We start from the raw sequence: 22,063 nt of genomic DNA on the forward strand, positions 1-22,063 counted from the left end.
ATTCGCTTACCTCCAGTACTTATCATCACACGCTAGGAAACTTGGTTGAAAGCAGTTGATTACTATTTCAATAACTTCAAAGTAATCAGGGAATATTTAAACAACCTTAATGGAAAAACACCAAGCTTCGTTAAAGCTATGGAGATTATAAATGTTGAGTTTATTTATGAAGAATTGTCAATGATTAATCATAATCTCAACCCAATTACCGAGGCCATTACCACGTTAGAAGGAAGACTCCCTTTAATTGTTAGCTTGACTGTTGTCAACATTTACGCGTAGATATCAAGCTGGAGCCCTTCAAAACAATATTAAATACATTTTTGGATGAAAATCCAGCGTACAACGATTTGCGAGACCTAGCAAATTCTGAGGAGACGATTTACAGAAACACACTTATTGTAAATTTTGACTTAGAGACGATTTCCAGCATATTGAGAGCCATGTATACAAAAATATGATCCAGTTTATCAGTAAAAAGTCTCAGGAACAAGCTCATTATAAAATGGAATATTGAAATGTTACATTCGTAAGAGTAAGTATTTCTCAAATAACTTTTTTAAGAATCAATTATATTTATTCCTAAATACGGTAATATGGTCAAGAACAACAGCATGAATGGTGTCCAAGGGAGCTTAGCTTCAAATGGCGTGCAAATAGTTTATCTAAAATCAATTTTTTCGTGTAAAGACTTGGATAAGTTATTCTTGATAACTTACAAAATATTCACAAAAATTAATGAAACAAATACTTCTTCAAATTTAGGATTAGAATATTACTAAATGCTCATAATCTCCAAGATAAGGTGTTAAAGTACTACAGTAATATGGTCAAAAACAACAGCATGAATGGTGTGAAAGGGGGTTTTAGCCTTAAATGGCTGAAAGATGGAGAATTGAGGATTGCTACACATACATAGTACAAATGTTTCGTATAAAGGGGCCCTCAGCTAAAAATGTATCACTGCCGGATGGCGGGGGGCTTAGCATAGTAAAGTTTGGGAAACCCTGCCTTAAGAAATGTTATATTTATCATATTATAGGGCCCCGACAAGCTTAGTATCCATATTCTACCCCACCCCTTCCATCCTTTATTTACCTAAAACTACTTTTACAGATCCATAAGTACCCCTCAGCTATTTTGAACTCAGATACAACTGTATCACTCTGTTGACGTTAAAAAAATCATTGAAAAACGCCGCAATTGCACGAAAAAAAAATCATAAGATTGACTTATTGATTTCAGCTAATTTATATTTTTTTAAATATATATTTTATTTTCTTTATATATACTTTGTATAATATATAGGAATAAAAACACAAGAACCGAGACCGATAAGCAATATATTACTGTCTTAGTTGGACTTTTTGGTTCTGGTTCTAGCGGATCAAGAACCGGAACCGCTTTTCTTTTATTTATGATTATCCAATCCTGCGAAAGTGCAATTTAAAGTTAAAAAATAACCTTCTTTCATGAATTTGTTTGAAAATTAAATAACTCCTTTGTTTTTAATTTTTTTTAAGTTTTTAATTTTCGATTTCCAACCTTTTCAGTAATTCAGAGTCTTAAATAGGGCTGTAAATATTAAGCACTTTTTAACTAGCGTTTTTTTTTGTAGCTGCCCCGTTTTTTTTGTTGTTTTTTTGAATTAGTAATCGGAAGAATTAATTTTCTTTTTTTTATAAGTAGTGAACTTCTTTTAAACCAGATTGAACATTCCTGTCTGCTCATAAAAAACGTAAATTAACCTTGAGGATTTGTTGTGGAGTTATAATTGTATTTGTAGGTCCTTGTTGGACTCAGAGTAGAATTGGGGAACGACATAGAAATAATTTTTGCGAATGTTCTTGCTTATTTCGTTCTTCCTTTCCTCCCTTGCCACAGCTGATTGTATCTGCTCTCCTCAAAATATTCTTCAAATTGTCAGGGATAGCATGTTGATTTTCGCTATCTTTATTTTCAACATACTCAAAATACACATGATTAACATCTCTACATCTATGTATAAAGTATAATTAGATAAAATTAAAAAATTTCTAAGTCATCGATAGCGTAAATCGAAAAGAAAAGTATGTGTTGGCAACTTTGATTGACGGCATATCTGCTGACAGAGATAGAATACTGATAACCAGTGGTACAAAAAAAGCTATTATAAATGAGTCTTTTTGCAGTTGTTGTCTGAATCAGGAAGTGTGCTCCCATCCTGAATACAGGTTTTATTTGCCAAAGCTGTCATCATTGTTCTTTTTTATCCTCATTACGCCATCACAAAGTCAATGGAGACCCAAAGTAAATAAGTGTTGTCAAAGATTAAGGAAGAACTTGTAGAGAAGTGTGCCTCAGACGAGACTACAGGCAGATCCAGATATTACTTATTTTCGCATGGACCCAGACAGCTCTGAATATTGGAGATATGGATCTTTACTGTTGTCTTTAATTATATTTAGTGTTTACTATTTAGAATGAGTAATTAATGATCATTTATTGAATATGAAGATTATATATATAAAGGAAAGGCAAAATAATTAAATGAGAAGATATACGTAGATATAAGTATAGATTTATATCCTAACATTTGGTTTCTTATATTGATTGTACTATGTAGGTTTTATTGATGATAACCTCGACGAAAATGTGTAGAGACCATCAGTAAAAATTTATGTTGTCCATAAACTTTCTTATAAGAAAGGTCTTATATGCAAGGTTGTGCCCGGTTCAGGTTCAGCGGCTCGGTTCTTTCATTTCAACAATCTCGGTTCCGGTCTTAGGTCTCGGTGCTTTTTTATTGACGCTCAGTTTGGTAATAGGGACCTAAAACAAGGGGCATCGCTAGAAAATTCGGGCTCACGAAATGATATTCGATACAAATAGGGTTCCACCTAAGTTATACGTAGAGTGCATAATAGCCCAAGTTTTAGCAGGGGCCCCGAAAACTCGTATAAAGGGGGCCTCAGTTTATAGGGTATTGGTGTAGTGGGAGCTGGCATAACGAAGTTTGGGAAACCCTTGCTTAAAAAATATTATAGTTATCATATTATAGGGGCCGACAAGCTTAGTAGCGGACCTAGAGTCATAATCTATCCACTTCCACTGTCTGGTGCCTATCACCCCCTTTCCAGATCTATAAGAAGCCATTGTATATTTGGAACTGAGATATAACTGGTAATGTAAAAAAAAAAAAAAATTGGAAAGCACTACAATTGACAAAAAAAAAAAAAAGGAAAGCTCAGAAAATTTATTTATTGATTAAAGCTAATTTATTTTGTATAGTGTATTTATTTTATTTTATTTATAAATTATATATTCTATATAGGAACAAAAAAAACAAAAAAACGAGACATATATTGCAGTCTCGGTTCCTCTGTCGGCTCCGGTTCTTGAACCACTAGAACCGCAATACCGTTAAGGGCACAACCTTGCTTATATGCCATGAATGGATAACGTTATTGCTGTTGATTTATTGATGGCATCACTGTTTTCAGCCATACTTTTGAGACTGAATTGAAAGTGAACGGCCTAGTAATCAATCATTTCCAGTCACCAGAGTTAAGAAGGATAATTTTTAATTTCAGAGATAAAAGGGTTTGTATTTTCGAAGTAAAACGCACGTAATAATTTAGCAAATCCATCATTAATATTTTGAACGGCTAAATAAAACTATATTTAAATTTGAAAATTGGAATAAAATATTAATATACTTCATCAAATAATTTGTTCAAAAATACTTCATTAACCTATTGACATCTCTCAATTCATATACCTAATTCTGCTAATTCATTAATATTATTACAATAAATATTAAATATATATAGGTGCGACAGTGGGAAAAGAAAATGGATCCTCGACAGTAGAAATGGAAGTGTTTGTGACTTTCTTCGTAGCCGTACACATATCTGCTAAATTCTTAGTCGTAAGTGTTGATTGTGCTCTCAAATACCCCTGTTGTTCCTTTGGAACATTCCTTATTAGTGCATCTTTAATCAAACTTTCGCGTAAATCATTTAGATAGAAGACGTTCAACCTCATCTTTGACTTCCAAGCTCGAGAGCCCGTCTCAACCATCATGTCGACTATTCTTTTTACCCTTGCGGAAGATGACAGCCCATATCGGACTAATATGGATTTCTTCGGTATCTCCTAAGTGAGATTTTCCTCACTAATAGGAAAAATATTCAAAACCTCACCCAGCAATACTGACACCATAAGACTCTATTTAACTTTGGTATGAGAAATCCCCTTCAACGCAAAATCAAGTTCAATTCTCCGGAACCAGTTCTCAACATCTGAAGAACAGAACCAAGGAAGGTGGAGTTCCGCAAGGGTCATTGCTAAATTCGCCTCTTCCATTTTAATCGACCATGCTTGTTCTAGGGAGACACAGGTGGTGAAGCTTGCTTTCGGGGCATTTTTCGAATCACGTCGGAGTCACCAATGTAAAGTATTTAAAGTTCAAATATCTACCTATTATATTCTAGAATAATAATAATAAGAAAAAGTGATCAGCTTGATCAAATCACACTTCAACATATATATAGGTGTACGGTAACTTTGTATAAAACATATTCGTATAAGGACAATTTGTATAAAACATTTTCATATAAGGACATTTCGTATAAAAACAATTTCGTATAAAACCATTTTGTATAAAATAAAACTGTGTAAAGGAAACTTTAATAGACTTTATGAATTGTCATTTTGTACCCCGCATGTTGGGGGTGTTTTCAGGTAGTGAGAATACTTAAGTAACTACTAAGAGCACCCCTCACAACCCCCCCCCCAATTTTACGCCGAATGTTTGGTGGGTGTTTTCGGGTTCTTATTGGCTTAAAATTATAATTTGCTATATGTTCCTCCTATATGTTCGGGGTACAATTAGGGGCTAGTGAAGGGCTCTTAGTAGTTTGTTCAAGTATCAGTCGTAGGTTGCATCCCCCTTCTTGGGGCCTGTCGGTACACAAAAACACCCCCAACATTAGGGGTAAGATTTGGGGTTGCAAGGGACTCTTAGTAGTTTCTTCAAGTATCGGTGGGGGCTGCATCCCGTTTTGGGACCCGGCGGTACCCGAAAACACTCCCGACATTCGGGGTACAATTAGGGGATGGTGGGGGGGTTCTTAGTAGTTTCTTCGAGTATTGGCGGTGGGTTGCATCCCGTTTTAGGACTCAGCAGTACCCGAAAACACCTCAAACGTTATGGGTACAATTAGGGTGGTTATAAGGGGCTCTTAGTAGTTACTTAAGTATTGTCGGTACTCAAAAAAACACCCCCAACATTCGTGGTATAAAATTACAATTCATAAAGTATATGCCCAGTTTTCTCATAAATTTATAAGAAATGGTTTTACACGAAATTGTTTTTATACGAAATGTCCTTACACGAAAATGGTTTATACGAATTGTCCTTATACGAATATGTTTTATACAAAGTTACCTATTGCCATATACATATTATAATTTATGAAGCGCCTTCTATATGGTTAACATCCCTAATTAACTAATACAAGAGGGCGTGAGCAAAATTTAAAAAAAGATAATCTCTGCATGGTGGTGTGATAGTATATAACCGATTATTTAAATAAGTAATGGGACTATTCCAAAAAAAAATCCCGATGCGATTCTAATAAAAAATATCGACGCCAATTCTTTAATATCTTAAATAATAGTTAAAAAGTACAATTTCACTATAAGGTGCGTCTACATTGTTATATTATATTTTAGGGGATGGGGCTTGGTTTTTGGATTTTTTTGGTAAAAAAATCCGAAAGTTAAGAATTTTGTAAAAAAATTTAAAAATTAGACTTCAAATACTAATTTTTTTGTAGAAAAGTTTCAAAAATCCATAGCTAATCACAGAAAATTATTTTTTGGGAAAAAAATTGTAAAATTAAATCTAATTCCAAATATTAAATTTTTGGAAAAAAAAACTGAGGTATTCAATTTTTGAAAAAAATAATTGAAATATTGAATTTTCAAGTACAAAGCAAAAACACCTGTCATTTTTTTTTGGGGGGGGAGGGGTGGTCGGAGTTACATCGCCTCTAGTCCGCACCCTGCGGACGCCCCTGAAAATACACTGATTTTCATGACTACTTCTTATCCTCTAGGCATAGGGAGTGACGTCGTGAAAGAAAAGTTTTGTTAAAAAATAAGGAACCTGAAGGAAGGGATGTCTTTGGTATTTGGAAGTTTACGTACGGCAGAGGCGGAAAATAAGAAAAATCCTACTGAAAATGCTTACAATTTACAAACCTACCAATAACATTTAGTAGTATCCTGGAAAACTCCTAGCTGTTATTATAGTAATAATATTTATTTATAAACTATGTAATCTGTAAGCCCAGGTTGCAGAATTGATGTGTCTTTAGAAACGTAACGAATTATGAGCCGGCTCTTTTAAGTGAACAACAACAGGAACTGACTCCCCACCAATCAGGAGCCTGCTCAGAGTGTCCACAAAGGGGGGGGGGGAAATCCAATAATTAAATTTCTTTCTTAAAAATAAATTCAAAAATTAAATTTGTTTCTAAAAATAAATTCAAAAATTAAATTTTTTTCCAACAAATAAATTCAAAAATTAAATTTCAAATATTACATTTTTTCGAAAAAAATTTCAAAAATCCAGAACTGTTTACATAACATTAAACTATAGGAAAAAAATTCAAAAATAAAATTAGAAATATTAAATTTTTTGGAGAAAATTATTAAATATTATTTTAATTGGAAAAAATTCCAAAGTTCACAGCTAAACAGAAAAAAATTGACAATAAAATTCAAATGACCACAAAAGTTTAATTTTTTGGAAAAACATTTCAAAAATTAAATTGCATATAATAAATTAAAAAAAATTAAATATTTAATTTTCCAATTTTTTTTTTCAAAAATCGATAGCTATAATAATCAAAACAAAGTCACTATACGCTCATAAACTTGTGAGATTGATTTTAATTTTTTTATATTAAGTTATTCGTCATTACTTTCGACCACACTTCAAGAGAATTTTGAACTTTGTATCCCCGGCTTTACATTAAAATCATCATCATTTTATTTGTACACCAAATGTATGAACTGGAATATTTATCTGCGTTCAATGTTATTTATTTACGCTTTTTATTCAATTAGTGTTGTTTCGGTACTTATTTATTCGGTCCAATCCAGTCTTAGGACCAGTCTTATTGGTCCTTAGGACCGTTTATCATTAAGACCGGTCCTTAACTTTCGCTCCATAGAATTTTTCATAAAAATATCGATGGTTTATTAAGATAAATAAAAGATGTATTAAGATTATTGCACATATCTTACAAAAACATGTTTTTCTTCATCATAATAGGAACATGATAATATCATTACTTAGTTATATAACTTTTTCTACTGTAGAACAGAACAATAAAAAACTGAAAATACCCTCATTGACGTCACAAGGGATCAATTTACCTTCTTTAATGACCAACTAGAAGGACTGGATTGGACTGGATGTGACCGGACTGGACAAGACCGCAGTACTCAGTCATAAATAAGGACCGACACAACACTAATTTTTCTCCTTCCTCGTTCTTTTTCTTATTATTATCATTATCGACTACGTATGTTATGCTTTTGTATTTATAGGAAGAAGAATTTAGGACATGGAGTAGTACTCTTTATATTTCTTATTATAAATAAATCAGTCCACAAGATATATTTTGAGGGGCTTGGGTTTGGAATTTTGGAAAATAAATCAAAAAATTAATTGTTTTGGAAAAAAAGTTCATAAGCTAAAATTCAAATAATATTTTTTTTGGATTTTATTTTTTCAAGCAACCACAGCTATTAACAAAAAAATTTCAAAAATTTATGGCAATTCTCGAAAAATTAATTTTTTTGGAAAAAAATCAAAATCTTCAGGAGTTTACAAAAAAAATTCTAAAATAAAATTTAAGTATAAAATTTTTGAAAAAAAATTTCTAAAATTAAATAAAAAAATCTTTTTTATAAAAAGTAAATATTACATTTTCTAGTAAAAAAACAAAAAATCCTTAATTGGGGCAGGGGGAGGGGGGCTAGATTCCTTCACTCCTGTATCCTGACAGGATTGTTAATGTCAGGGTATAATGATTATTCGTTTGTAAAAAAAAATATACATAGGCACCGGGAGAGGGGGGGGGGCAAGGGAGGTAGCCGTCCACCCAATCCTAAAAGTGAAGGCAAACCCCTCCCCCAACTATTGTAAGTTAAGATTTTTTAAATCTAATTTTTACATCAACTTTAATATTTTACTGCGTATTTCGTGTGCCAACTATATCTGTTTGAATACGACGGTTGTATAGTTTGCAGAGGGCTAAGCCTAAAAGCACATAGCAACCCTGTCGAAATGATTTTTAGCTTACCAGTACAGAGCATGATAAGCCACCATGTTGTGTTTTGGCTACAAAATTATGTACTATGACTATTCAATTTATTGTATTTCATTCAACCAAAATAGGAAATAATACAAAACATACATAATTAAAGGTGTTGATTTAATCATAAATACATGGTACAAAAGAGATTAATAAAATGAGTGTAGTTGTTTAAAGATATAATCATCCAACAATCAATATGTGAATTCAAAAAAGATCAATACGGGCGCCAATTTCAAAAAGAATGTGTTAATACCTTCCCATAACTCAAACGGGACAGAGAGACTAATAACAGAAATGGTTCTGCATTCTGCCTCACTCTCCAACAAGGTAAATTGCAAAATGTTCCCTGCAGGGCCAAATGTTTAGAAATCATTAGCAAAAATGGTTTGAGGAACTGGAAAAATCCTACCATTAAATTCCTGAAACACGAACAGAGTCAATACCATCGACTGTTGAGCTACAAGATGAGCAAACTCACGCAGAGTGAGAATGTTGCGAGAAAGAAGACTAGACACCAAAGCACAATAATTACTACCTTGAAGTACTTGGCGATGCAAGCACAAGCTATCAAGGAACACAGGGATCCGATCAGCAATTTTATGTCATTACTCATTACATTCAAGTTCGCTTTGCAGAAGTCAAAGGCCTGGATAGATGGCTCAAAGGAAGACTTCTTCGACATCACATCAGGAATAAAGGATAAACATGATTTATTTAATGGTAATGTGTCAGCTAGCTGCAGAAATAAATGCAATGATATTTGCTATACTGGCAGACGAAACTGCTAATGTCTCAAGAATAGAGCAGCTCTGTGTCTGTGTTCTGACGTTATCGGATACGTTTTTACTTGAGGAAAACTTCCTAGGACTATAATCCCTAGACAAATGCAATGCAGAATCGATTAAAGCCTTGCTAGTTATATAATGTCCCCAGAAGACCACATTTGTGTACTTTTTCTGTTGTTTTGATTTTATATAAGTTGCCGGTGTTACATAAAGACATTACTTCCTATTTCCTAAGTATTATAAGCGTGCCTGAGCGAGGGAGAGTAGAAAAATAAATAAAAATTTCTAAGTGTTTCCCAACTGTTAGTTGTCTCAAACATACCACAAAGTCTGGTTGTGCTCTTGACCTTAATATTTTTTATATTCTTTTCATAAAATATATGTCTAGAGTAAACTAGTATACATTTTAACTAACTAGATCAACAAAAAAAGAAAAAAAAAGTTCTCTTGAATTGTCCATGTTTTCATAGGACGTACTTATATAATTTTGACCTAATCCTATTTATTCACCAATAATAAAACATTTCAACCATCATGGAGTCAAAGAAACAACGAGTTGCTGTTGTTGGAGCAGGATTAGTAAGTGTTATTCATCCATTCCATCGTTTAAACATAGTTATGTCGTGTCAATTTTAGTTAAATGTACTGATAGACAAAACTCCAATTAAGAGTGATTTTCTGATGGCTCTATGTAGTCTATAAAATATGTATTTTAAGAAATAATTATTTATCTTGATCTAAAAAGGAGTTTCAAAATTTATTGTACGAGTACTCGTTACGACGTGTTTGGAAAATAACAACCTCTTTTCCGGAATACTATGTCCAATGTATCTCGCATAGTGTAGTGTTGGTCATTATTTATTCAATCCAGTATTAGGATTGGCCCTTAGGAGGCTCGGTCCTCGGGACCGGTTTTTAACTGTAGATCCTTGGAATTTTTTTCATAGAAATATCGATGGTTCATTAAGATAAATAAGATATATGATGACATATATATTAAGATTATTGCACATATCTTGCAGAAAATATTATTTTTTTCATCATAATACAATATAATACTGGGGCGTCCATAGGATTATATTTGCTGGGGGGGAGGTCTTGGTTCTTGGATTTTTCTTGTAAAGAAGTCCATAAATTAAAATTTTTTGGAAAAAAATTTCAAATATTTTTATTTTTTTTAAATACACATGAATTCACAAAAAAATTTTTTTTGGGTAAAAAATTTCAAATTTTAAATGTATTGGAATTTTTTGTTTTAAATCTACAAGTATTCAGGAATACACCCTTGTACACTTTTTTTTAAGGGAAATTATAAGGTGGAGAGAAGATAAATGATTTAAGTTGAACTGCCGTTCATAATATTGTAAAAGCTACTTTTTAAAAAAGTTTGCTAAGATACATATCAGCATGAAGCAAGAATGATTCTTAGAATTTTATGGTCTTTTTTTGCTGATTTATATAAATTACTCGTTTGTTAGTCCAAAATTTGTTTCAGAAAAATACCATTTGAAGTCAACCATGGCCTTGAAAGCCAAAAAAAATCTTACCAAAACAATATAGGGAACATTCAGAAGCTACCTGAAAATTTTAGCAAAATCTGTTTATTGGTTTAGCTCTGATTCCGGAGACCTCCACTCACATAAGTTAGTAATCAAAATTTCCGCACTTTTTAGAGAACCGACTCTTTCGGTTCGGCTCACTAAAAAGAGCCGGCTCTTTTGGCCCTCAAAAGGATCTTAAGATTTTTTGTTTATAAATTTAAAACTTGGTAAGACCCATTTTTTAGAAAAGAAATCCCCCCCCCCCGTAAAAAAATCTCCTATTATTGCTTCAAATTTCATACTGACAAAAAAAATTTATTATGAAAAGGCAAGAAATTCATAATTTGGGGGAGCCGGCCGTTGTTCACTTCAAAGAGCCGTTACGTTCGCAAACGAAACATCACTAACCCACATCCCCATTTAATATATAGAGTTTCAAAAGAAAACGAGAGAGAAAAGCAGTTATTTGAAATTAAATGTTTCAAGGACATTCTTAATATATAAAATACTTTGATTTAACACACTTGAGTCATTTTTTTACATTTCCATCCCATATATGTGAGGATATTGTGGATGTTGTCTATACATGTCAAGATTTCTCCATAGGAAGTTAAAGAAAATCGTAAACAAAGTTTCTGTATGAATGGGAATAGTAAAAAATCGATTTATAGTTACGATTAGTGTTGTTTCGGTCCTTATTTATTCGGTCCAGTCTAAGGACCTTCAGACTTTGGGACCGGTCCTTAACTGTGGGTCTTTGGAATTTTTCATAAAAATATTCATGGTTTATTGAGCCAAATAAAATATATGAAATATCTATTAAGATGATTGCATATATCTTGCAGAAAGTATTATATTTTTCATTATAATACAATATAATACGAATATATCATATTCTTACTTGATTATATAATTTATTCCATTGCATAACTGAATAAATTAAAAGGAGGAAAAACACCCTCAATGACGTCACGAGCGATCGATTTTACCCTCTTTAAGCACCGAAAAGTGGGATTGGAATGGATGGGACCGGATTGGACTGCGCTCCTAAATAAGGACCACACAACACTAGTTACAAACATAATATTTCCATACTTATTTACTATACGTGTATTATCTATTCAGGGACGTCCACAGTGAGTGCACTTGAGGGGCTGTATCCCCCAAATTAAGAATTATTTGCTTTTTACTATAAAATTTAATATTTTGTAAACAGCCGTGGTTTTTTGATTTTTTTTTCCAAACAATTTAATTTCTTGAGAATAGTTATGGATTTTTGTATTTTTTTAACAAAAGAATTAATATTTGAAATTTAATTTTTTTTTCTAAAATTTTTTTGTTTTGTAACAGCTTTGGATTAGTGATTTTTTTTTCTAAAAAATTTATTTTATTGTAAATATCTGTCGATTTTTGAAAGGTTCTTCCAAAAAATTCAACTGTTTGAGAATGGCAGTGAATTTAAAAAAAAAAATTTCCAATTAATTTAATATTCAAAATTTAATTTTTGATTTTTTTTCCAAAAAAATTATATTTTTGTTAACAACTATGGGTTTGGGAATTTTTTTTCTAAAAAATTTCATTTTTCTCAATATATGTAGATTTTTGAAATTTTCTTCCAAAAATGTAATTTTTTGATAATAGCTAAGGATTTTTTTTTCCCCATAAAACTTTAATTTTTAGTGAATAGATGTGGATTTTTGAAAAAAAATTCCAGAAATTTTTATTTTTGTGAATAAATATTGATTAATGGTATTTTTCCAAAAAAAATACCATTTGAATGTTTTTATCCACAGCTGTTGATTTTCAAAAAAATAATTTTTTTGTGATAAGAGTTTTAGAAATTTTTTTACAAAAAAATAATTTTTTATGAAAATAGGTTTGGAGTTTAGAATTTTTTTTGTAGAAAATTATATATTTAATTTTTTTTTCCAATTTTTTTAAAAATAGCTATCGATTTTGGAATTTTTTTTTCAAATAATTTAAAAATTAAATTATTTTTCCAGAAAATTTGATTTTTGTGAAACGCTGTGAATTTTTGAAATTTTTCCTCAAATTTTAATAAATTCATTAATTAAATTGGAGCCAAGTCATAGTTATGTAAAAATTTGAAATTTTTCCTGTTCAACTAATCTTATAAGACGTGTTGTTTAGTGTTGGGTTTCAGTCTGGAAATCCAAGACCGGTCTGAGACCGTTAAAAAAAAAAAAAGCTCGGCCTGGACTGGTATCGTATACAAATTCGGTCTAGATCGGTCCAAAGGAAAAATTATTTCTAGTTTTGGTCCCCAAAAAATTGGTCTAGACCGATTTTACAGATAAATTGTTTATAGCGTGACATCCTATGTTTTTTCTAGTACAATGACGTTATACGAAGTTTAAACAGAGAATTTTGATCCTGCCGTTTCTTATATGTATACAGTATTTGTTCTAGAACTTATCGTATACTTTTGAGATTTTTTTGATAAAAAAAGTATCTCATAATATATGAGACTAAAAGAAGCGGCCCATAAATTGAAACCGAATGAAAATCTGTGTACAAAGTGAGACCGAAAAATCTGTCTAGAAAGAATCACTTAAAACCGAACCAAAAAAAAAAATTTCGTTGCTGGACCAAGTCTACTTAGTAGTATCATATTACAATATCGAATAAAATACTATGTAGATTTTAATATTACAATAAATATTGTATGTAATTCATTTTAAAAATGGTGAAGAAATAATATGAAGGTGATAGTCTGGGAGTGCATAGCAGATATATAGTAGTTGGTATGATTGTCGTATTTGGCTAACTACCAGATGATTTTGGGCCTTTTTTCGGTTTCTTTTCGTATGAAAGGTTGCGTAATATCATAAAAGTAACGACTTGCCAATACATTCTTCATATTTTTTTAATATGCGCATTATGCAAACGATTTTCATCACTACAGATATTAGATAACTTAGGGTGGCCATTAAGGGATTTCACGGTAACCAAAAAATGAGCTATCATGAGTTGGGGTATCTTAAAAGTGCCCACTTGTGAATAAATATCCTTGCATTAAAATTAAAGGTTTCTGTATGAGGGAAAACATTTTTTCCTATTGAGTAAATTTTTTTTTTGCTATGAATAAGAAAGCTTTACTTATTTAAAAAAAAATGACTTTGTATTCTATAATATGTTTTTAAAGCAACATTTCTCACTTCTAGAGCACAATAAACGTTGTGTGCTCCTGCATTTGGTGAGAAAATAGACGAAAAAGATAAAAATAACTTATGAAAAGGGAAAAATTCCGCGAATTATTTTTTTAAAAATTCTATACAAAGTTACAAATATATTCGTATAAAAAGACAAAATTAAGAATTCTAGTCGTATTACTCAATCCATCCCGAAAAAAATCATACGTGAAAGATTTCCCTAAGACAAAAAACGCAAATGAGGACATTTCGTTTTTCAGATACACCAGTAGGCGCTATTTGTAGTTTTCTTTTATATAATATGCAATTAATTGCGACTTCAAATACCCTTGATAAGTAAAAAGTTAAAAGGGAAAGACAAAAGTACATGAAAATTAATGCCAAATCATCAAAAGAGGAATAATTCAAAATATAATACATTTGTTTCGATGGCAAGTGATGGTAGTGACCGTACCAAAATGGTTAAGCGTTGAATATCCAAATATTAAAAAATACATTTCGCACTGACAAAAAAAGACTAAAGAATCGGTTTTAATACAAGGATTTATATTTACAAGGGACAACTTTTCATATGCTTAAACACTATTTTTTGCTTCCATTGATACCCCTTAGTGGCCATATTTTTGTTCTCAAAAAAGAAAATACTACGCTTAGAGTGAGTGGATTGTTAATATTTTGAAATTGATAATGTTACAGAATTAAGTATTATTTACTCTTGTTTTTTAGAAAATATATTTTGTTTATTGTTTTCTAGTGTAAATATATTTTGGATCTTTATTTTTTTCTTACAAAAGAGTTATGGACCTTGAATTTGATTTTTAATAAAATATTTTGTTTATTGTCCTTCTTTAATTTTAGTTTTATTTACTTTTTTTTTTCCCGAACGTTACTCAATAATTAATTTATTGAATACAATTATGAAATAATTGTAAACAGACCTATTCATTATCAGAAAAATACATAACCTTTACTTGATTATTCCAATAGGTTGGCTCACTTCAAGCATGCGTATTAGCAAAAAGAGGCTATGAAGTTCACCTATATGAATATCGCCAAGGTAAGCTTTTCATCATTTTACAAATTATATTAACTTTCTATCTGATCGGAGAGCATTTAAGTATCATACAACTTCAGAATCGACTAGGATTTGAGATGGAAAGACTCCCAATTAAAATTTATCAGATTTAACATTGAATTAGAATACTCGAGACTTGAGATTCACAAGCATCCTTTTTTTCAAGTTACCGTTAACCAACATAATACCTGGAATAAAAATATAATACTTAATGTCTATAAATTACAAAATACACTCAAGTCAGGGATCAGGGATTCATATTATGACAACAAATCTATTTAGACTGAATGTAGTAACATTATAAAAACAATTAATTATAATATAACTATTATTTAAGCGTCAGTCATCTTTTTATATTAATATTGATACTACGACTGAATCAGAGCTGGAAACTTGTATTTGATTTACACATATGACATAAGTCTATCTAATCATGTCATAATTAAACTGAGACTTTGTACTTGACTCGTACTCCAAGTCAAAAGACTTAAAATTTGACTTGGATTTTAGCTCTAAGACTCCAAAGTTGAGTTAAAGTCGTAAAAATGACTCATGAACAACTTTGCTTACCATATTTGATAAAAAAGATATATTGTCGTTATATTAACAGATATTCGTTTAATGGAACATGTACCTGGTAGAAGTATCAATTTAGCTCTATCTGTTAGAGGTCTAAGCGGACTAAGTTTAGTTGGACTTGATGATCATATGAAAAACGGTTATGGAATTCCCATGTATGCTCGCAAAATTCACAGCACGAATGGTAATTTGAATAATGTTCCCTATGGAAAAAAGGATCAAGCCATTCTATCCATTGGTCGAAGATATTTGAATGAAATCCTCATAACAGAAGGAGAGAACTATCCCAATCTTCATAGATATTTTGAGCATAAACTAATTGAATGTGACCCCAAAACTGCAAAGTTAAAGTTTGAACAGTAAGACTTTAGCTAGATCTAAATTATATTTACAATATTCTCTTTAATGTTTTTTTTTCTTTTCAACTATGTAGTGAGGGGAAAATCGTTGATGTAGATGTGGATTTTGTGATAGGTTGTGATGGAGCATTTTCCTCAGTGAGGAAAGCCATCATGAAATCAACTGTATTTAATTATGAACAACACTATATACCTCATGCCTATAAAGAATTATGTGTTCCTCCAACAAAAGATGGTCAAGTAAGTTACTTTTTATGTAGGAATCTTATTTTTACTTTAATAGCTATTTTTGGATTATTTTTAGTTCGCAATGGATTCAAATTTTCTTCATATTTGGCCTCGTAATCAATTTATGATGATTGCTCTTCCAAATCAAGATAAATCTTTTACCGTGACTCTATTTATGCCATTCGAAAAGTAACTATTATTTTATATCTGCATATTTTTTGTATTAGCATTGGATCTATTAGGTTCAATTCCTTGGTCGACGAAGCAACCTTGATGGATTTTTTCGAAACATACTTTCCTGATTCTATACCACTCATAGGCAAAGATAAATTGATAGCAGATTATTTTTCTACCAAAGATTCACCATTAATTTCAATAAAAGTATACTCCTTATTATAATAATTCACTCCATCGACACACACAACTTTCTTTTCCCCTCTTAGTGTTCTCCATACAACTATCAAGACAAAGTTCTTATCCTGGGTGACGCTGCTCATGCTATGGTCCCTTTTTATGGACAAGGAATGAATTGTGTAGGTCTTAGTATATTACATCAAAAGTTGATCTTTAAACATTGTAATTAATAATTAGGGACTGGAAGACGTTACAACTTTGGATTCCTTTTTCGATAAATATCCTGATGATTTGAAGAAAGTGTTTGAGGAATTTTCAAAATTCAGAAGTATTGATGCTCAAGCCATGTGTGATCTTGCAATGTATAACTATGTTGAGGTGTTTAACAATGTTGTAGTATTTTTTTAATCATACATGAAGGATATTGAATGTAATTTTTACTTTCAACATCATTATTGTATGTATGTAGCTAGCCGATGAGTGATACACCCAAATATACTGTTTCTACGGTGCTTTATAGCCTGAACGCCTCCAATATACTCATTTGAATAATGTTTTTGAATTTGACTTTCATTTCACAAATGAATAAATTCCTTCACCACAAATTACATATATAAATATTTACTATGTGTCTTTGATTAATTAATTAATTATATTTTAGATGAGGGACTTAGTAACAAAAAAAGGATTTTTAATACGGAAATTTTTTGATGATATACTTCATTGGTTCATGCCTTCTTTTTGGGTACCTCTCTACACATCAGTCACTTTCTCAAGAATGCGCTATCATGAATGTATTAAGAACAAGAAATGGCAAGACAACGTGAGTATTTCAAATTTCAAAAACATGAGTTATTTCTTAATTATTCATAATGCCCTTTTAATCATTTAGTGTGTGGCAAATTTTGGATCGTTTATATTGAAAGGACTATTTGTAGGAGCCTTGTTTCTGGGCTATGAGCAAAGACAATCTCTTGCATTGTTTGTGAACAAAAGTGTGGATCATTTTGTATCAAAACTATAAATAAATACTATATGTTTATGAATATTTTTGTAAGCTCAAATACATATGATATAATCACTTAGAATCTACTTTGAAATGGTGTTATATTTCTTGCACTAAAGACAGCTAGCACTAGAAGTGACGCATTCAGACGTAGCCTTTCCTTCATTTTAGCTTTCTAAAGAAAAAAAAATATAGAAACTTCAAAATATGCTTCTAAACTAAAAGAATTAAATCATTGATCATTTTAAATAGTTGTTAGTTTATTTGTACTTTTCCTCCTCCTAAGGTAAGAATATTATTTTTTTCAAAAATAAAATGTCTTTTCATTCCGAAGAGGAATTCCTTTAATAAAAAAAAAAAAGGATTTTGTTAAATGTAATTGTACAAACCTTCTCAATAATGCCTCATTCTGCCACTTTTTCCTCCTCATATGAATATGATGAGATTCTTCTTCCTTATAGTGACTTTCCTTTTGTGCTTGTTGCTATACAGTGAGCTCCAAAGTACATATGATATTATTGCATACTTATGTCTACCTATGGTAACAATGATGAGTATTAAAAAAATACTACTTTCGATCATTTAGGCTGATTTTTGTTGTTTTTATAGAGGTTCCGAATTCCATTATTGAAATATTGCCCTCATATTTATGTTTGTATTCAAAATTGTAATTCTTGATAGATTGTTTTAATTAATCATATCTATGGAACAACAAAGTAATATACTAGGATGCACCCGTATTATGTATTTTATTACAAAATATTATGGACATACTAAAAGAAACTGACTAATCCTCTTCCTAATTCCTTTTTTTAATTCTAATTTAATATACCTACGTACTAGGACTTCTAATGTAGTCCTAGCATACGTACATATATCTAGATATTAAAATAGGATGAACCGTTTTATCTATTTTATACTAAGACAAACTTGCTAACCTGCGTGTCATACATAAAACTATAATATTATATTTTAGTAGATATATATCATCAACATTTATTATTAACACATCACATCATATTGTGCTGCGATATGTTTTTGTAAATATGCGACTAAACGATAAACAAATTTGATATTATATAGGAGCACTAATATTGGGAATTAAATAAGAATCTAAATGGCAGTAGATACTTTCTACCACACTTAAAATAAAGTACTTTGTTGTTCAAGTTATAAATTTTCTATAAAATTTTAATTAATAATATTGGTGTAAATCATGTTTATGTAATTATGTTATTTATAAAAAAAAATATATATATATGAGATCCAATTCGAATATTCAGAACTTTGTAGGGGTATGTAGCTAATTTTTCTGCTATATAATTTGTAAGTAAATAATTAGGTAATAAATAAAATTTCAGAGAGAGAGAGATAAAATGAATTTTAGTTGTAATATCCGGAAGATGTCGCCCTTGTTCCTCTTTCATCCTTTTCTTTTTTAATTCATCATAACATTAAGTATTAACAAATAACAATTGAGCACTTTGGTACTTTTTATAATATATTCTGTGATCAAGACGGGCACAGAATACATCCTGGAGCCTTCTAATCGGATGGTAATGAGGATGGATCGAGGGGACAAGCGTGGATTATGATGGAGACTCGCCCAACGAGACGGTCTTTTTCGAGAGAGTTTAAGTTGAAGGTCGTAAAATACTTTTACGAACATCAACACAATAATTTAGTCACTGCCAATCACTTTAATATAAATCGAAAACAGGTGAGTGGATTCGATCAATGAGGGAGGAGAGAGGTGCAGAATCGGGCATAATCATGTCATTTCCCCCATTAGGTTCGTTGTTGGGTGCGAGACGAATGGAAGTTCCACGAGCATTTAAGTCAAAGCCGCTCAATCCCAAATCCAACACCATCTTCGTCATCCATCATCCATTGCTCATCCTCTCCTAGTCCCATTTACTCAAAAATGGAACTCAAGCTTTTCCAAGAGTTTTGTGATGCTGAAGTGTGTGGAATTCCCGTCAAGAAAAGTTGGTTTCTCTCTCGAGGAAATGAAATTCTTAAAGAGTTGGAGCCTGGCAACGATTCTTACCAGCAACTCTCCTCCAATTGGTTCATTAACTTTAAAAAGAGATTTCACATCTATTTTAAAAAAGATCCAGACTACACAAAACTCCTTCCTCCAAGCGAGGGAGACATTGCATTGCTCAACAACATTCCTTTATCCTTTTTACCCCCAAGTGAGAAGGCTTCGGTTCAATTGACTGTGTTTTTGGATGGAATAAGTCGTGTTCGGCCTCTTCTCCTTTTTTCAGCTCAAGATCCTCCCATTGTCATGGAAGAAAGAGATTCATATGATCCCCGCACACGTGTTCATGTTTCAGCAATTTGCTGAAACGGATGAAGAAATACTAAAAGAATGGATTGATTCCGAGTGGGAGTCCTCTATGGACTTTTTTAGTGGGAGTAAAAAAGTAATTTTCTCGGATCTTCCTCACTCACGGCTTACCCGATCCGCTAAACAAAGTTTAAAGTCATCATATTCGTACCTAAAGGAAGTTCCAGAGGGTTGCATTTCTAGTTTATTTATATTTAATGAAATTATTAGAAAACCTTTTCTAATCAAGATGAAGCAGGCATATTCCATAAGAAGCGCTGAAGGCTCTTCCTCAAGTCTCAAAGATAGGGAGGAAAGGGTTTATTTGTCAAAGTGCATCGGCGACGTCTGGGAATCTATATCTAGTGATGCAGAAGAAATTAAGAAAAGTTTTTCAAAGTACACTGTCCTCTTACATTTAGGAACATCAATGGGCAGGAAGAAAGAGGAATGGGATCCTGCGGACTTGGTTTCTAGTCTTGATCTAGAAGATGAAGTGGATGAGGACGGGGAAGGAGAATATTTTATTGACTGTGATCCAGTGTGAAGTCCTGCAGTTATCTTTGACTTTTAAAAACTATATACACACCATATATTTGTACATACAGTGAGTGGTATCTATGTACAGTTGTGTTCAAAAGTATTGGCAACCCAATAATCAAATTTCAACATTAGTCTAAACAAAAAAAAAATATATTGTCAATTCTTTTTCCCTCAGATTAATATATAAACCAATTATATTTTTTACAAATATCATTGAAAATTATTAATAGATATTGATAGATAACATTTAGAAGTTATAAGGATTCGTTTATAGATTATCATTATAGAAAAAGATGCTTGTAATTAACTTTATGACAGTTATAATCTGTGATTCAGAGGCTTCATAAGAAAATTAAAAAAAGCAAACGATTTGATATTTTAAGATACCCAAAAATATAAATATTCAAATTAAAACAAGTAAATCAAGCTATAATTCTAATATAATCCATGATTATCAGAGTAATAATTTAATAATAACGTTGAAATATGACTCTAAAGACGGTTTAGGCTTGAGACACAATATTTTTTTTAAAATAATGAAAGAGAGGTATTAATACTTTCGGACATGACTGTATATTAAAATTTTCTACTACAAACCAAAAAATGTCTAAAAAGTAGACATACATATGTAAGTAATGAGGCCAGAAATGTGTTACGTTTCATACTTGGAGGTACTATTCTATATATATACATATATATGGTTTTTAAGTTGTCAAAGTGAGAGTTACCTTTCCATTTTTTTAAATGTTCTATATTTATCATCGATTTCCGTGTTTCAAGTTTAGTTTAGTATAATTACTGTTGTTATTTTTAGTCAGTGTCTACGTCACTTATGTTTGTCTTTCCCTCTAAATTTTATAAGATACATACAAATGTACTTCAAGTACCAATATATCAGGTACTTGGTTGATCAAGAGGCTGTGAATGAATTATTACGATTATATGGATTCTTGTCAATATATATATTATAAAGTTATTTCATTTTTAATTTGCCCATTTTTATATCTATTTATTCAGTGGCAAGAATAATTATTAAATAAATCTATCTGTAGCTATCCGTCGTTTTTTTCTTCTTATGTCGTTTGAGTAGTTTGTTATAGATTTAAAATGATACTAAATATTTGATAATCTACGAAAATCATGGTTGTTTAGAGAGGTGCAGTGTACTTATCAAGGTCTTATTGGATCATATATTTTAAAGATGATGCATAAGTTAATATAATTTATATCTTATCAACTGACCAGTTATCCGAACTTTGTATTATATGATGGATTAAAGCCCAATCTTACACATCCAATACATTTATCTTTTTTAAATTAGTATATTTAATGCTCAAAATAAAATAGTATCATATGAATATCAAACAGAGGTATATAAAATATGTCCTAGAAAGCGGAAGCTACTTTTATATTTGATAATTTGAACAGAAATTATAATTTTCCAAAGCTGATATCTTTATAGTTTAATTTTTAAAGACTGATCGTCTAAGTATAAAGTAATAATTAGTGCATGTGCTCATAAAGGACACAATGAGTGTTTACTCAGGAGTTATATGTTTATGCCCTTATTAGACTATGAGTAGATTTGAGGATCTACATCAGATTAATTCCCGCCTATTTGTCCTTCCTATATAAGGAGCCGGATTTTTTAAAATTTCCTTACTCTCAAATCAGCTCACATCAAATCTAATAAAACATCATGACAGC

At 31.1% G+C, this 22,063-nt stretch overlaps 2 protein-coding genes across 9 annotated transcripts; both read left to right on the forward strand.

Annotated features, from left to right (window-relative positions):
* The first annotated feature begins 9,292 nt into the window (after nt 1-9,292).
* cn (Kynurenine 3-monooxygenase cn) lies at nt 9,293-17,564 on the forward strand. The gene is made up of 10 exons (XM_040724481.2): nt 9,293-9,742; nt 14,865-14,934; nt 15,563-15,890; nt 15,965-16,130; nt 16,195-16,307; nt 16,361-16,499; nt 16,562-16,651; nt 16,710-16,850; nt 17,134-17,295; nt 17,365-17,564. The coding sequence occupies exons 1-10, from the start codon at nt 9,698-9,700 to the stop codon at nt 17,494-17,496; spliced, it is 1,386 nt and encodes a 461-aa protein (XP_040580415.1). The 5' UTR covers nt 9,293-9,697; the 3' UTR covers nt 17,497-17,564.
* Nucleotides 17,565-17,707: 143 nt separating this feature from the next.
* On the forward strand, nt 17,708-21,411 carry LOC121128889 (uncharacterized). Of its 8 annotated transcripts, none has more exons than XR_005868289.2 (3): nt 18,887-19,198; nt 19,271-20,453; nt 20,972-21,411. XR_005868289.2 is itself a non-coding variant. In XM_040724485.2 (2 exons), the coding sequence occupies exons 1-2, from the start codon at nt 19,070-19,072 to the stop codon at nt 19,829-19,831; spliced, it is 690 nt and encodes a 229-aa protein (XP_040580419.1). In that variant the 5' UTR covers nt 17,708-19,069; the 3' UTR covers nt 19,832-21,411. The 8 variants fall into 8 exon arrangements, 1 of the variants encoding a protein (XP_040580419.1); XR_005868290.2 differs by having other exon boundaries at nt 19,271-20,435; XR_011783756.1 differs by having other exon boundaries at nt 19,271-20,435; nt 20,975-21,411.
* The last annotated feature ends 652 nt before the right edge of the window (nt 21,412-22,063 follow it).

Source organism: Lepeophtheirus salmonis, chromosome 14 (assembly GCF_016086655.4).
Source record: "Lepeophtheirus salmonis chromosome 14, UVic_Lsal_1.4, whole genome shotgun sequence".
Lineage (NCBI taxonomy): Eukaryota > Metazoa > Arthropoda > Copepoda > Siphonostomatoida > Caligidae > Lepeophtheirus > Lepeophtheirus salmonis.